Below are 14,018 nucleotides of genomic sequence, written 5' to 3' on the forward strand. Positions count from 1 at the left end.
TAGACTATTAAATATTATTTTTATTATACTGCATAAATACTTCTGAAAACATTTGAATGCCCACTTATGTAGCTTCACATTCGAGTTTCTGAACGTGGCAGACAGCAGGAAGGAAGGGACCCTGCTTTTGTTGAAAAGTTGTAAGTCTCAAAAGCCTAATCAAATGGTAGCAATGTTCTTTTCAATAAATGTGATGTATGTAACCAGCATTACATAATTCATTTTTCATTTAAAAGCATGCTTAAAACAAAAGTTACACTCTCCTTTGCTCTTACATGTTTTCATAATAGGTTTTATCCCTATTCACAGTCACTGCACTGTTACTTATGTAACAATTTTAAATTAATACAACTTTTAACTTTGGCATTTTTCATGAACTACAGTGTTCCAACAAGTACTTGCATTAGCATCGTCTTTATTTAAACGAACAGCTATAAAAAATTTGCTCTCAAATGTACATTCAGATCCTTTCCACTGTGTTAACATATTGAGGTATGTATGAGTCAGATGTGTACACAGTGTGTCCATCCGTCATACAAGCACTCTTATTTTATTTGGTGTGGTCCTGAACCCACTGGCACAACCTGTGACAGTAAGCTGGAGGACTAACTGTGGAGAATGTTTGTCGTGGGTGTCTCAGACTTTTCCACAGGTGCTCAAGCCTCTTTTTGAAACCATAAACAGTGAAGATGTCAATTATCCCGACGAAGTAACGCTGCTCTGGTCCATCAATGACATGAAGCGGGTTCTTGAAGTTGGGAAGTAGTCTCCGGTTCTGGGCCTGGAATATTTGTAGATCGGCTGACTCTGCTCCCAACATACTGGGTTGTTCAATTTTGTCTTCCTCAAGACTTGCAATGTCCGTTCCATCATTGCCTCTGTGCATTTCTGTTATGTGACACTGTGTTGAATGTAATTCTGAGGAGAGGGGTGTGGAGTCTTCCTCTGCCACCACCCCGGGAACAGTTGGCGAAGTGGCATGTGTAGGACTGGATGTTGCATTTACTGACCTAACAGCCAGTCAGAGAGGAACACAGAACAGAACAAAGAACCTTAACCAACTGAATGATTACCATCTAATGAAAATGTGTGGCTGTTGCTTGTTTCTGGGTTGAAGCTCTGTTTTTCTGCAGCAGATTGTTTCACCTGAACCTTCCATGCTGTTAAAGGTATAGTTCACCCAAAAATTAAACATCTTACATCATTTACTCACCCTCATGTCCTTCCAAATCCATATGACTTTCTTTTTGTGGAACATGTTTTGCAGAATGTTCATGCTGCTCTTCTCCACACAATAAAAGTGAATGGTGACCAAAGACTGTAGCCCATACTGAAGTCATTTGTTAACTTTGTTTGAGGAACAGACTGAAATTTAAGTTGTGTTATGTTATGTTATGTTCACTAAAAAGCTTGACAGTTATTATTCCCTTTCACTGTATGGAAAAGAGCAGCTTGGACATTGTGCTACATGTCCTTTTGTGTTCTACGGAATAGACAAAGTCATACAGGTTTCAAAAGACTGAGACTGAGTAAATGGAAAAAGACTGCCATCTTTTTTTTTGGTGAACCATGAGGTTAAATAATGGATAAATGCCGTATATGAGATGATGTTCAGTGAATAATGGAATGGTAGTAGCAAGGACTCGCATAGTTATTTATTATAGTTTAGTAATTTATTTTTTGTTATTTCTTTGAGCTGTTACTTTGAAAATGATATTGAAGCTAGATATGATAGCTACATGCCTGCCTGCCAATGGCCATTTGGAGTAGAAAGAGAAGGATCTGGAAACAGAGGTGAACATGAACATTCACAATCAGGGTAAAGCCTGTTATCCTTAAATACTGAACTAAACTAGAGATAAAGAGGAAGCAGAAAGAAACGTCTTGAAGAAAAAATTGACTAGAGATAAAGAGGAAGCAGAAAGAAACGTCTTGAAGAAAAAATTGTCTCTGAACCATGAGAACAATGAAAGCATGAGCAAACATCAGTATTCTGCATTTAAAGGGGTCATATGATGCGATTTCAATTTCCTTCCTCTTTGGAGTGTTACAAGCTCTTGGTGCATAAAGAAGATCTGTAAAGTTGCAAAGACTAAAGTCTCAAATCCAAAGAGATATTCTTTATAAAAGTTAAGAGTCAACCACTCCTACCTAAAACAGCTCACACCTTGGCTGTCTGTGGTCATTTTTTGACAGAGAACAGTAGTGTTCCTTTTTTTGTTTAAAGGGGTCCTATTATGCTTTTTCACTTTTTCAACTTTAGTTAGTCTGTAATGTTGCTGTTTGAACAAAAAAAGATCTGCAAAGTTATACAAAGCTCAAAGTCCACTTCAAAAGGAGATATTTTATTTAACAGAAATCACTTTTTAAAAACTACCTGTTCTAGTACACCCCCAAAACAAAATCAAGACTTTGTAAAAGAGCATAATAGGACCCCTTTAATGAAACGTAATAACACTAACTTCCCTTAAGTAGAATCAATAAATTATGTACTTTTATTGAGATTTCAGGTTATTTTGATCTTATTTACTAGAAGAATTTGAAATCTTTAAACAATGTACACAAGCAGACCTTCATTAAAACATCTTTGAAAATGTCTATGGTTGTTTGTGGATGACTATCATTTCTTCTCTTTTCACTCTTCAATTTTCAATTTCTTTAAACAATGTACACAAGCAGACCTTCATTAAAACATCTTTGAAAATGTCTATGGTTGTTTGTGGATGACTATATGCATGACATACTAAACCTATGCTCACTTTTTGGCACGCATGATGAGTGTTGCGAAAGAGAGACTCTGGCTGAGTTCATCCTGGTGCAGGGGCTGATGGGCCAGCAGGAGACTGTAGTCCAAAACATTGAGCGTTTGAAGAAAGGCAGTGTCAATCTCCACCTGACGCAGGAACCAAGGGCATTGCTGATCTGTCATATAAACAAGGAGCCATAAGATTGAACGTAGTGTTGTCTAAATATCCTCATTCACCTACAAGGAACTGAGCTTACCTAACTGAATGAACTGTCCTTCAAAATTAAGATCCTTCAAAACAACAATGATCTGGCTGCCTTCAGGGGCTGGGTCCGTCCACCGGCTCATCTCACAGCCCTTTATATCATACCTTAAACATTGAGAGAAAAGGGTGAACATAAAACTAGGGGAAGAGTAATGGAGAAGGAGGTGGGAGAGGTGGATTGGATCATTATTCTTACCATTAGTGCAAGCCAAAAGTAACAGCTAAAAGGCAAAGCAATTTAATGACCAATAATTGCAAGGCTGTGGATTTTATTAAGTCAAGATGACATCTTCTGTGGTGTACTCCCACATAAGTGATGGAGAGATTAGAAACTTTAAATATTTATATGATTGATAACGGACGAATCGATCACACTTCATTTCCATTTATAACATGCAGTGAGTCTTACCTTGCTGTGATTCTGTCATCAGGGTAAAAGACACTTTGCATCACAATAAAGTACTTCTGCACACAGAAAACCAGTAGAGTTTTATAACATGTACCTTAAGGGTTCATAAAATTGATGATGTTAAATGCAATAATTACCATCCTCTGATGTGCAATTTTGATCCTGTGAACACCTGTCCATGAATAAAGCATGACAATTTCTTAAATGGATGCAATAAAGATGAGCATTCAGGGTTTTAAGGCTTCTCATGTAAATCATCAGGAATTACACCTTCAAATTCATAATGTATTCAAATTAGTGGATTAAAAAAAAAATGTCCAGTAACATTTGTTGAAAAAGTCATGCTAATTTCATAGCTTCCTGGTTCTCACCTAAAAATTTGACGAGCAGCGAGTGTGGGTACTTCTCCAGATGTTCCATGTAGATTCTCAAGTTAGACAAGAGGAATCGCACTTCTCTTTTACTCTGTGTCTTTAAGAAGAACTGCTTGTCATTACTAAACAGAGGACAGAGAAATGTGTGTTAAAGGACATTTGTTTTGATATTAAACAAACATATTGATATTACAAAGTTTACTTACAGATACGTATCTGATACAGTATATGCTACAGCATTAAAACGTTTGGTCAGTGAGAATTTTTTGCAAGAAACATCTTATACTCACCAAGACTGCATTTATTTGATCAGAAATCAGTAAAAACAGTTAAATATTTTCACTATTTAAAATAATTGTTTTCTCTCATATTTTACAATGTAATGTGTTCCTGTATGGCAAGATGCATTTTCAGCAGCCATTAGCATTAGTCTTCAATGCCACACGATACTTCAGAAATCATTCTAATGTGTTGAATTTAATCCATCCTTGCAGAATAAAAATATCAAATATATATACACTGTGTATATATATATATATATATATATGGTCAATAAGATTTGTATTGTTTTTTAAAGTCTCTTATTCTTTAAAGTTCTTTAGAGTCGCAAAAATACAGAAAAACAGTAATATTGTAAGATATTATTACAATTGAAAATAACCATTTTCTATTTTAATATAATTTAAAATATAATTTATTCTTGTGATGCAAAACTTTTGCATCATTACTCCAGTAAAAAGCAGCTTTCCAGCAAAGCAAATGAACTCACTTGTGTATAAAACTACAGAAATAAAATGTACAGTAAAATATAAAGTCATGGCATTAAGTCAAATTGCTTGATATATCTGTTTTTTTGTTTTTGTTTTTTAAATCAGATTTATAGCAAACCCTTTAAAAAAAAAATCAGACAATAAAAGTATGTGACTGAAATCATGCTAAAATTATAATGTACATGCAGATATAAAAATCTATCAAAAAGGCTCTTTAAAAGAGCAGTACAGCCCTTCTTATACATGCCATATTGAACTATGTGATTTCTCCCATTTATTTCTCTATGAGTGGTCTGTCTCTTCCTCCTTATGCTGAATCTGGTGCATATGCGCCTGCATGTGAAGCATTTGTGCTGACTCACGTTAGGAAGAAGTCAGCCTTGCTCTTGGAATTGCTGATGAATTGCAGGTAGCTGCCTTCAGAGGAGAGAGACTGCTGATATTCCTTCTCTGTCATCCCCAGGGAGCGCCGCAGACTGGCAAACACCGGCCCAGCATACGTCTCCATCCTGAAGTCCTTCACGCAGTCACAAACACAACACAATTCCATATAAATATCTTTTGCATAATTCAAGCAAAACAAGCACATGCTCAACAATTGCTTAGTAATTCCGTCACATTTTGTGGTATGGTACAGCAAAAAAAAAAAGCTAAAATTATAGTAAGCAGTGTTCGCTCTTTCCTTCAACATACCTTATGGATTTGAGTAACCTCAAGATTGTAGTCATCCTCAGACAACTCATCCTAAAAACACAAAATATATGATCAATAATGAAAAGTATTCATATCGTACAGTTGATTACATGCTTTTGTAGGTAATGTTTGTCGTTTAAGTGTGTGAGATGCAAAAGAGCTTTGACCCCCAGACAACAGGCAGCACATTCATGCGTCATACTGCTGCCTAAGCAGACTGGATTCAATAGAATCAGGGGTCTGCAACATCATCTATGCGTGTGTTTGTTTCCGAACAAGCACATGACCATGAGTGCAACAACCACAATACAAAATAGGTTGAGTAGATAATAATCAAGGGATGTGTTTGCCTCATTCACAAATCTGTGTGGATCACTGAAAATGGCAACAGAAAGCTATATTGAAAAAAGGGAGAAGAGGTCAATGTTTTAAGTCTATCCATGTGTTACACCACAATATTCATGTGAAATCAAGTTTATTATAATCTGAGTACATTTTAATGTGTCTAATTGGTTTTAAAACACTTTATTCATGACTATATTCACAAAATAGCATGAGATCGATTGCCTTACTGGTTTCATAAAATGGTTTACAACATAAAAAGGCATATTTTTTTTTCACAAAACTATCATTTATTTTACTTAAGTTCCCTGATATGTAAATATGTATTTTAGCATGGCTGTAACATCTTATTGACAGCATCCAGGACCAGAACCATGCAATTCGTTGTATGGTTTTACCATACTAAAAATTTAGTCAGGGGTGCCAACTGGTAGTCCTCGTCTTGTCCTGGTTTGCTGGTGGCCCTGTATTTCTTTTAGGCATCAGTGAATGCCACAGTCACTGCGGTTTCAATATTCTATCATCTCAATAAGAAAATTAATTTATAGAAAGCATTGCAATGCTACATAAATAATCTATGAAACATCACACATGTGACAAGCCTACACTCTTAAAAATAAAGGTGCTTCAAAAGATTCTTCAAGCGATGCCATAGAAGAACCATTTTTGGTTCCACAACGAACCATTCTGTCATAGGTTCTTTAAAGAACCATCTCTTTTATACCTTTTTGTAATCTGAAGAACCTTCTTTCACCACAAAGAACCTTTTGAGAAACAGAAAGGTTCTTCAGATGTTAAAGGTTCTTTATGGAACCATTTAGACAAAAAGGTTCTTCTATGGCATCGTGATGCACCTTTATTTTTAAGAGTGTATGTGGGAAAAAATGAGTCATGCACATACAGTACCACGTTCAGAGATGAATAATACTGTCTTGTTCCTCTATAACACACTAAAGCTTAGATATACATTGTGTATCAGGCTTATGCTTATTATTTACCATTTACCCACACTATTTTTCACCACTGATTTCTGCTTTAACGTTTCTCCCCTCTCTTGTGGCGCTACCATGCACTGAGGACTATTGCATTGTTTGAATTCTGTCCCTCCTCCACAATGTATGCAGTACAATGGTGTTTGTTACCGAAATACTTAGTTATTCTTCCACACCCTCTGCTCTGTTGCTCTTGAGCAAATTACCAGGATAAAAACAGCTATAATCAAGCTAAAAACATTGTAATATGGTGCCCCTTCAGCACCACAAACACACAGTCTCCATGGAAAGATCAGACTAAATATGGTCCTCTCTATGGAGCTTGCCCTCATAGTAATTCATGGTAAATGGAACATGCCTGTCTCCTTGGAGGTCTTTGATACCAAAGCTTTAGTCTCTCTCACCTTTTATTTCAATATGCAATTCAACATTGCAAATGTAATGTGAGCTACCCTGTTTATGTTCTTGTGATTCTATTTTGGTTTTGTTTTCATAATTCCAAACCTGTTTGATTGCAATGATCTGTGACTTCTGATAAATTCAGATCAATTTGTTCATATCAGTTTGAGTGGGAGATGTTAGACTAGTTGATATTAGTGATGTCTGGGGGGGAAAACAACTTAAAAAGATTTGCATAATATCTTTTGATAAAACTGATTAAGGAAAAATGTTATGGTGAATAAAAAAAAAAACTAAAATACCTCTAAGTGGGCTTTCTATCTGAATACAAAAAGGGTAGATTTTCTTAGTAAAACTTCATAATAGCTTTGTAAATAGGCATACATTTAAATACTCATATACAGTAACTAATGGACATACTGTAGTAAGAGATGGCATCGGTTATCGGTGCCACACATTTTTTATTTTTAATGGCATATCTGATAACTGTACATCTGTAAATAGCATATCTGTACATTGTAATTATATCTAAGGGTGTATATGTATTACTGTATTGTATTATATTTTTTATTATTGTGTTATATTATATTTTATTGCCTTTATTATGTCTGTGCTTTATCCACTCTGGATGCTCCTGTTACAAAGACAAATTCTTTGTGTGTGAGTATGCGTGTAACATACTTGGCAATAAAGCTCATTCTGATTCTGATATGGATTAAAGAAAATTGTATATGCTTTATATATCTTCTCCACAGACCCCTAGGAGTCCTCAAATGGATCAAATACTCTAGCTCTAACTGCATCTTTGCCATTGTAATCTTTTCTTTAAGATGGAAGAAGTAATATTCAATAGGGACTGGATGATGTATAGGTTCATAAACATGCGTATACTCACAGGTAAAGGGTTGTCAATGGTGTTCTGCACAGCGGCACACAGCCCTTCCTTCATCATACAGGTGAGACTGTAAAACTCATGCTGCTGGTCGATCTCAAACAGACCCAGCAGATTCCATTGCTGCCTCAGTCTTCCCCACCGTCTCCTCTTCACTGTGCGTCTGTGTCGGCTCACACCTGGCCCTGACATCTCCATCTACATCACACAATAGACATGTACTTATATACAGGACTCCTTAGTAAAAAACAACATGCATGTCCACATATTTTTATGTATATATGAGACATTAATATATTTAACTGCACTCTACTCATGTTTTATTGACAAAGGGTTTTGTCATCATCTTGAAACTGGTTAAGGTTTCCCTGGCAACAGGACAAAATCTGTATCTGTTCAAGTGTATTATCAGAGGACTTAAGGTCCTGTTACTCAAGACAGGAAAATAATTATTAATTATTTGTTATTCTTTTTTTCTAGTGAATGCAGCACCATCATGGTGGAACAGAGCACCTGCAGCAGGTCATAGCACAAATCTGACATGCCATCATCTGCAATAAATGCGCTGCTCCTTTAAGACACTAGTGTGTTGTTTGCACATGAGGAAATCATAGTTTCAAACAATATTGACTCATAGTTTAGCCAAAGCCCATTTAGTTTGTCCTCCCAAGTGTCATGTGCCTAAATGGGGTTTTCAGCCCTGTACACTGAGTGCCAGAGAAATATTGAATCAGACATAACTTTATTTGTTTCAGTGAGTGATGGTAATCAGCTGTTTGGTAATCATCCAATTTTACAATATCAGTCTTCAGCTTTTCTCTCTAAATGCAGCCTGGGACTTAAAAAGACCTCTGTCATCAGGTCCTCATAAGAAAGTGCAGAATTAAGAGCAAGTCAAAGTCCAAAATAATGTATACTTTCATTATTCTGAATCAGACAGATAGTTTTTGATTAACATTTAAACAAACCAACGAATATTAAAACAGGAAGAGCCAGTCGAACTGTCAGGGGAACTTCAGTTTACCTTCAGTTCGACAAAAATAACAGAAACAAGGTCTTTCAGTCTAATAATAAGGGATGTGCACGTACCTCAGCGCGATTCATTATGGGTCCTCTAACACATGTCCTCGTCCGTCCGCCGGGTCGTGGATGGGGCCAGTGTGTGGACTGAGCAGCTCGAGCTCTATCAGTCTCTCATCAGAACGAGCGAGCGCGACTGCAGCGGCCCATCCCACACACACGCTTAGTTACCGAAAACACGGACCTGAACGACCAATTGCCAAATATGCGGACACAACCAGCCAAAACTATTAGTTGTTGATAGCAGATTGATATTTTACACGTATTACAACCGTTGACTAAGATTTTTACACATAGTACATTCTCTCTATTCATGTCATTTATATATATAAACATAATACTTATATTATAAATACACTGTAACATTCATTCTCTATTGATATGATATACACTCTTAACAAGTGTGGTTCCATAAAGAACCTTTAACATCCATTGCACGAACATAGTAGGAAAAGGTTTTTTAGATTATTTTCACTGCACTTTACACTCCTTGTGTGGAATCACTGCAGAAACCACCCTTCGAAACGTTTAAGAGTTTATGACAAGTACATGATAGATAGATAGATAGATAAAATAAGAAAGAAACAAAAACAACAATATAAAAAGTTAAGCATATTTCTATTCGTTTTAATGTGGGATTGTTTATGGTATTACAGAAAGTTCTCTTTCTTATTCTTTTTAGATTGTTGTCCTGAATTATTTTGCTGCTAGAAGCAAGCACTCCAGCTTATAAATACATCTATTTACAACATAAATGAACAGTTGAAACTCCTCAACTTAAAGCATAACTAAGCAAAAAGAAAAATCCCATATTCCATTTAGAGGTCTTCCAAATACACAGTATACATATATCTGCCCGATCTCTTAGGTGCCGAAATTGTGTTCTCGTGTATTATTTGCTTTTATCTCTCTGACTATGGAAAGAATTCTCCAAAGCTAAACATGTCGCAGGTAGTGTGGTCTTCAGTCAAGGTTGAGGCCATTGGATGCACAAAGCTCAAACAGACTACTGTGTAGCTACATGTTCAGTACTGCTTTGGCTATTCATGAAATCTATTTTGTTGTTTATTTTAAGAACCTCCTAAACATGTCTAATGACTGGAATCCAGGCGAGCAGCTTTAGAGTTCATCTTCACGTGGCTGTGTACAGGAAGTTGTACATGAGTGAAATCAACACAGTTCGTTCTTGTGACCAGATGAATCACAAAAGCCTGGAGAGTCTTAATCGTCTTTCTTAGGTTTTCGATTCTTCCACGTTACCACCCCTATGAAGGTGCCTGAAAAAAAACAATGAAGGTAAATTTGGTCACTAGAGCAGAACATGTTAAACTTGATATACTACTAACATTTTCATGTTTGCTTACCAACAAAAAGTAAGAGTATTAATGCTGCAACTCCAGGAAGTATGATTGAATATTCTCGTTGAAGAAAATAACTGTGGATCACATGGTCACTGTCCACGAAAGGCTGGAAAAAGGGCAGAACTTTAATATTTTTTCAGTACCATATTAAACAAGGCATGTTATGGGTGTCATATCAATTTGGAAAACTGCAAAACAAATTTCTATGATTTAAATGTTGTTAAAATTTAAGCATTAAACACCACTTACCAATACTATGACCCAAATGGTGTAATACGTAAACAGTAACAGACTAAAACCAACAAGTCCAAAACCAACAGCTTGATCTGCTCCGGTTGCCTGAAAATAAATTGTTTTTATCAAACTACAAATAAGTGCAAATTACATTTAATATGTCTCATTCATTTAAAATAAAATGTAAACATACAATAATAAACATATTTTAAAACAAATAAAATAAATATTTAATTTTGAGGAATTCATATGTTGTCTGAAATAAACAACTGATGTGTTTTTAAGTCAATTTTTTCTTGCAAACATACACACTCGTGGTGTGTTTATGAAGGGTCTTATGTCTCTCCGTGGGAGGTCAAATTATTAATTACATTAGCTATCATGAACAAATAAATACTTTTTAAGAAATACATTTAAATGAATAAATCAGAACTATTTTTTTTATTAGTGAATTATTTATGTCGTCTAATTACGGACTGTACAGTGTGAAATTCTTGTGCAGCGAATTAATCATATAAACTATAGACAGTTAGCAACTAGGAACAACGCGGCGACCTACAAACAAGCGTAATATTAATACATATACAAACAAACGACAAAAAACATAACACTTCCACGTCTATTTCAGATCATCTTACCATTATGAACGTGTCACTCACTTCCGCATGCAACCAAAATGTCCCAATAGACGATTTTGAAATGTACTTCCGACTAACAACGGAAGTCGTGCTAGGAATTGTAGTTTTTTTTATCTCTAAATGTTCCAGCACACGAGGGCGCTCAAAGACAGATTCTGGTTAGAAGCCGCGCTAAATGCACATCTCATATTAAAATATGATCTCTTTTTTTGTAGCAGAAAGCGAGGATAGCCGAGTTACAGCAGTGAAATCATAAAAGAGCACCATCCTCCTGCAGGTCACAGAAGCAGTTTCAAGACTATTTAAAAATATAACTGATGTTAAATTAAACAACTGGTATCATCTGGTTATCTTGTTTAATTTGATATATAGCACCCACAGAATATCTACATATCAAATATACTAAGTTAAAGGAACCAAGTTTAGTAAACTAAGTTAAGAATATCTCAAAGATTAAACAAAATGTTTATAGACCTATTATATTTAGTCTCAGCTTCATTACTACAGCCAATTTAATCCTTTATTATTATTACTACTATGCCCAATTGTCCTGTTTCAAACTGTATATTTATTCAACATTTATATTACTAAAAATAAATATGAAATATTAGCACATATTCCATGTACTGTCAATAAAAAAAAAACATACATCAAAAGTAAATCATTCATCATGGTGAGTTAATAGCTGGATGTTGTTAAATAAATCACACAACAAAGATTATTATTTATTATGATACCCAACATTATCTTTATTTCCCCAAAACAATACATACAGATAATCTCACCTGACAGTTACATTAAAGAAAGAAACATTCACATTTGAGTGTAGAAATGTAATTCTGGTCCATCATTCGAAAGTATCCTCTCCATGCATGAAACTAAACATAAGACGAGAAACCTTTGGAGCAACACCACACTGCTTATGTGTGATCTTAATATATAAATATTTGTCACAATCAGAAAAATACATTCATTTCCATAGTACTTTAGTGGTAAACTCATTTATATACTATATGTTATATATTTTTAAAGAAATCTCCGGAATATATTTTACTTTATGTACGTTGCTGTCATTAATATGGACGTTCTCATGGAAAGCTAAACATTTATATTACTAAAAATAAATATGAAATATTAGCACATATTCCATGTACTGTCAATAAAAAAAAACATACATCAAAAGTAAATCATTCATCATGGTGAGTTAATAGCTGGATGTTGTTAAATAAATCACACAACAAAGATTATTATTTATTATGATACCCAACATTATCTTTATTTCCCCAAAACAATACATACAGATAATCTCACCTGACAGTTACATTAAAGAAAGAAACATTCACATTTGAGTGTAGAAATGTAATTCTGGTCCATCATTCGAAAGTATCCTCTCCATGCATGAAACTAAACATAAGACGAGAAACCTTTGGAGCAACACCACACTGCTTATGTGTGATCTTAATATATAAATATTTGTCACAATCAGAAAAATACATTCATTTCCATAGTACTTTAGTGGTAAACTCATTTATATACTATATGTTATATATTTTTAAAGAAATCTCCGGAATATATTTTACTTTATGTACGTTGCTGTCATTAATATGGACGTTCTCATGGAAAGCTTTCTGTAAGTGCATAGCTTTCATCATTTATGACAGTAAAGGAGACATGAAGAGAAACATTCTGGAGAATGTGCGTGACATTAGTTAGTCTTCAGAATTTAAGTACGGTTGTAGTGAACTTTACATATTTATCATCTGAGGTTTCAGTATCCTGGAGCCTGTGCTGCTCAATACAGTTAATCCTTAGATTGACATATTTAAATCAAACTCATAACTAATCAGTTTTATATACACATTTATAATATATATATATATATAAGCTAAATGTTGGATTTTATTTTGTCCTTTTAATTCTTTTCTTTAAAATGTTAATATAACATGAACAATTTAAATAAATGAACGTGCGTGCATTGATCAAAACGTATTTTTAAAGAGAACAAGAGCTCCAGATTACTGAAATCTACAAAAACTATAAATGACGTCATCCCTTGCTTGCATCTTTTGCATAGAGACCCCAGTCTGCTCCCTGCAACAGCATCTTAAATCAAGTATATATATATATATATATATTCTCTTCTGCATCTGACTAAAAACATTACAAAAGTGTTTGTAAGAGAAAGAGAGAGAAGAGAGAAAGAACAAGAACCACTGATGGACATTATTTCACCACAAATGTTAGACATTAAAGAATTATTTGACATCAAGGTTGAGGGGGAAAAATCCCCCTGAAACAGATTCCAGTGAAACAGCCTGCTGGCTCGAAAATACAAAAACAACAGGATAAAGTTATTGTTCTTAGTTGCGAATCGCTTTTTTGTGTAAGAGTAGAAGAAAGACAAAGACTAAACAACAAGAACAATTAGATATGTTTTTCAGTGTCTTCAGAGGATCCCTTTATACTAGCTAAGCAGAAAGATCCAGAACACTGGGCTTTATCAGGCCACATAACTATCATACTGTATATTTTGCCCTTTAAAAGTTAGTGTTACTTTTAATTCCCAGGTGTACTAATCCTGCAGAGAAGCAGCTGGATCATGCCACAGACTCATTTTTTCGCTTTAAATGGCATGAATAACAAGAAAATTCATGTTAATTTAAAACACTTTCAAAACACAAATACCCTCACCTCTGCAGTGTACTAGAGAACAGTGATTCTGTTTAAACGTGTAATTTTAAGCTACCGGACAGGTGAAATATTTTAGGGCTAATTTCCCTGAAAGAACTCATTAAAATGGGCTTTTACAAAACAACGGGCCCA

At 34.9% G+C, this 14,018-nt stretch overlaps 2 protein-coding genes across 2 annotated transcripts; both read right to left on the reverse strand.

Moving 5' to 3' along the window:
• Positions 1-162: 162 nt before the first annotated feature.
• LOC107587371 (phosphatidylinositol 4-phosphate 5-kinase-like protein 1) lies at positions 163-9,165 on the reverse strand. The gene is made up of 10 exons (XM_016275148.1): positions 8,972-9,165; positions 7,886-8,080; positions 5,258-5,308; positions 4,927-5,081; positions 3,792-3,916; positions 3,558-3,592; positions 3,421-3,476; positions 3,004-3,116; positions 2,760-2,922; positions 163-1,010 (listed from the first exon to the last, which is right to left on the reverse strand). Exons 1-10 carry the CDS (start codon positions 8,984-8,986, stop codon positions 551-553), a joined length of 1,368 nt encoding a protein of 455 aa, XP_016130634.1. The 5' UTR covers positions 8,987-9,165; the 3' UTR covers positions 163-550.
• Positions 9,166-9,574: 409 nt separating this feature from the next.
• On the reverse strand, positions 9,575-11,263 carry LOC107587395 (dolichol phosphate-mannose biosynthesis regulatory protein-like). The gene is made up of 4 exons (XM_016275185.1): positions 11,196-11,263; positions 10,573-10,662; positions 10,327-10,429; positions 9,575-10,239 (listed from the first exon to the last, which is right to left on the reverse strand). The coding sequence occupies exons 1-4, from the start codon at positions 11,196-11,198 to the stop codon at positions 10,184-10,186; spliced, it is 252 nt and encodes an 83-aa protein (XP_016130671.1). The 5' UTR covers positions 11,199-11,263; the 3' UTR covers positions 9,575-10,183.
• Positions 11,264-14,018: the final 2,755 nt, after the last annotated feature.

The sequence above is a fragment of the Sinocyclocheilus grahami genome, unplaced genomic scaffold, assembly GCF_001515645.1.
Source record: "Sinocyclocheilus grahami isolate Dianchi unplaced genomic scaffold, SAMN03320097.WGS_v1.1 scaffold92.1, whole genome shotgun sequence".
NCBI classification, from domain to species: Eukaryota; Metazoa; Chordata; class Actinopteri; order Cypriniformes; family Cyprinidae; genus Sinocyclocheilus; species Sinocyclocheilus grahami.

Coding starts and splice junctions, on each gene's coding strand:
- LOC107587371 (XM_016275148.1), bottom strand. Junction 2,923..3,003: donor AGGACAGTTCATTCAGTTAG/GTAAGCTCAGTT, acceptor TTTATATGACAG/ATCAGCAATGCCCTTGGTTC. Junction 1,011..2,759: donor CTCATCATGCGTGCCAAAAA/GTGAGCATAGGT, acceptor ACTGGCTGTTAG/GTCAGTAAATGCAACATCCA.
- LOC107587395 (XM_016275185.1), bottom strand. Junction 10,430..10,572: donor CCATTTGGGTCATAGTATTG/GTAAGTGGTGTT, acceptor CCCTTTTTCCAG/CCTTTCGTGGACAGTGACCA. Junction 10,240..10,326: donor AATACTCTTACTTTTTGTTG/GTAAGCAAACAT, acceptor GTTTTTTTTCAG/GCACCTTCATAGGGGTGGTA.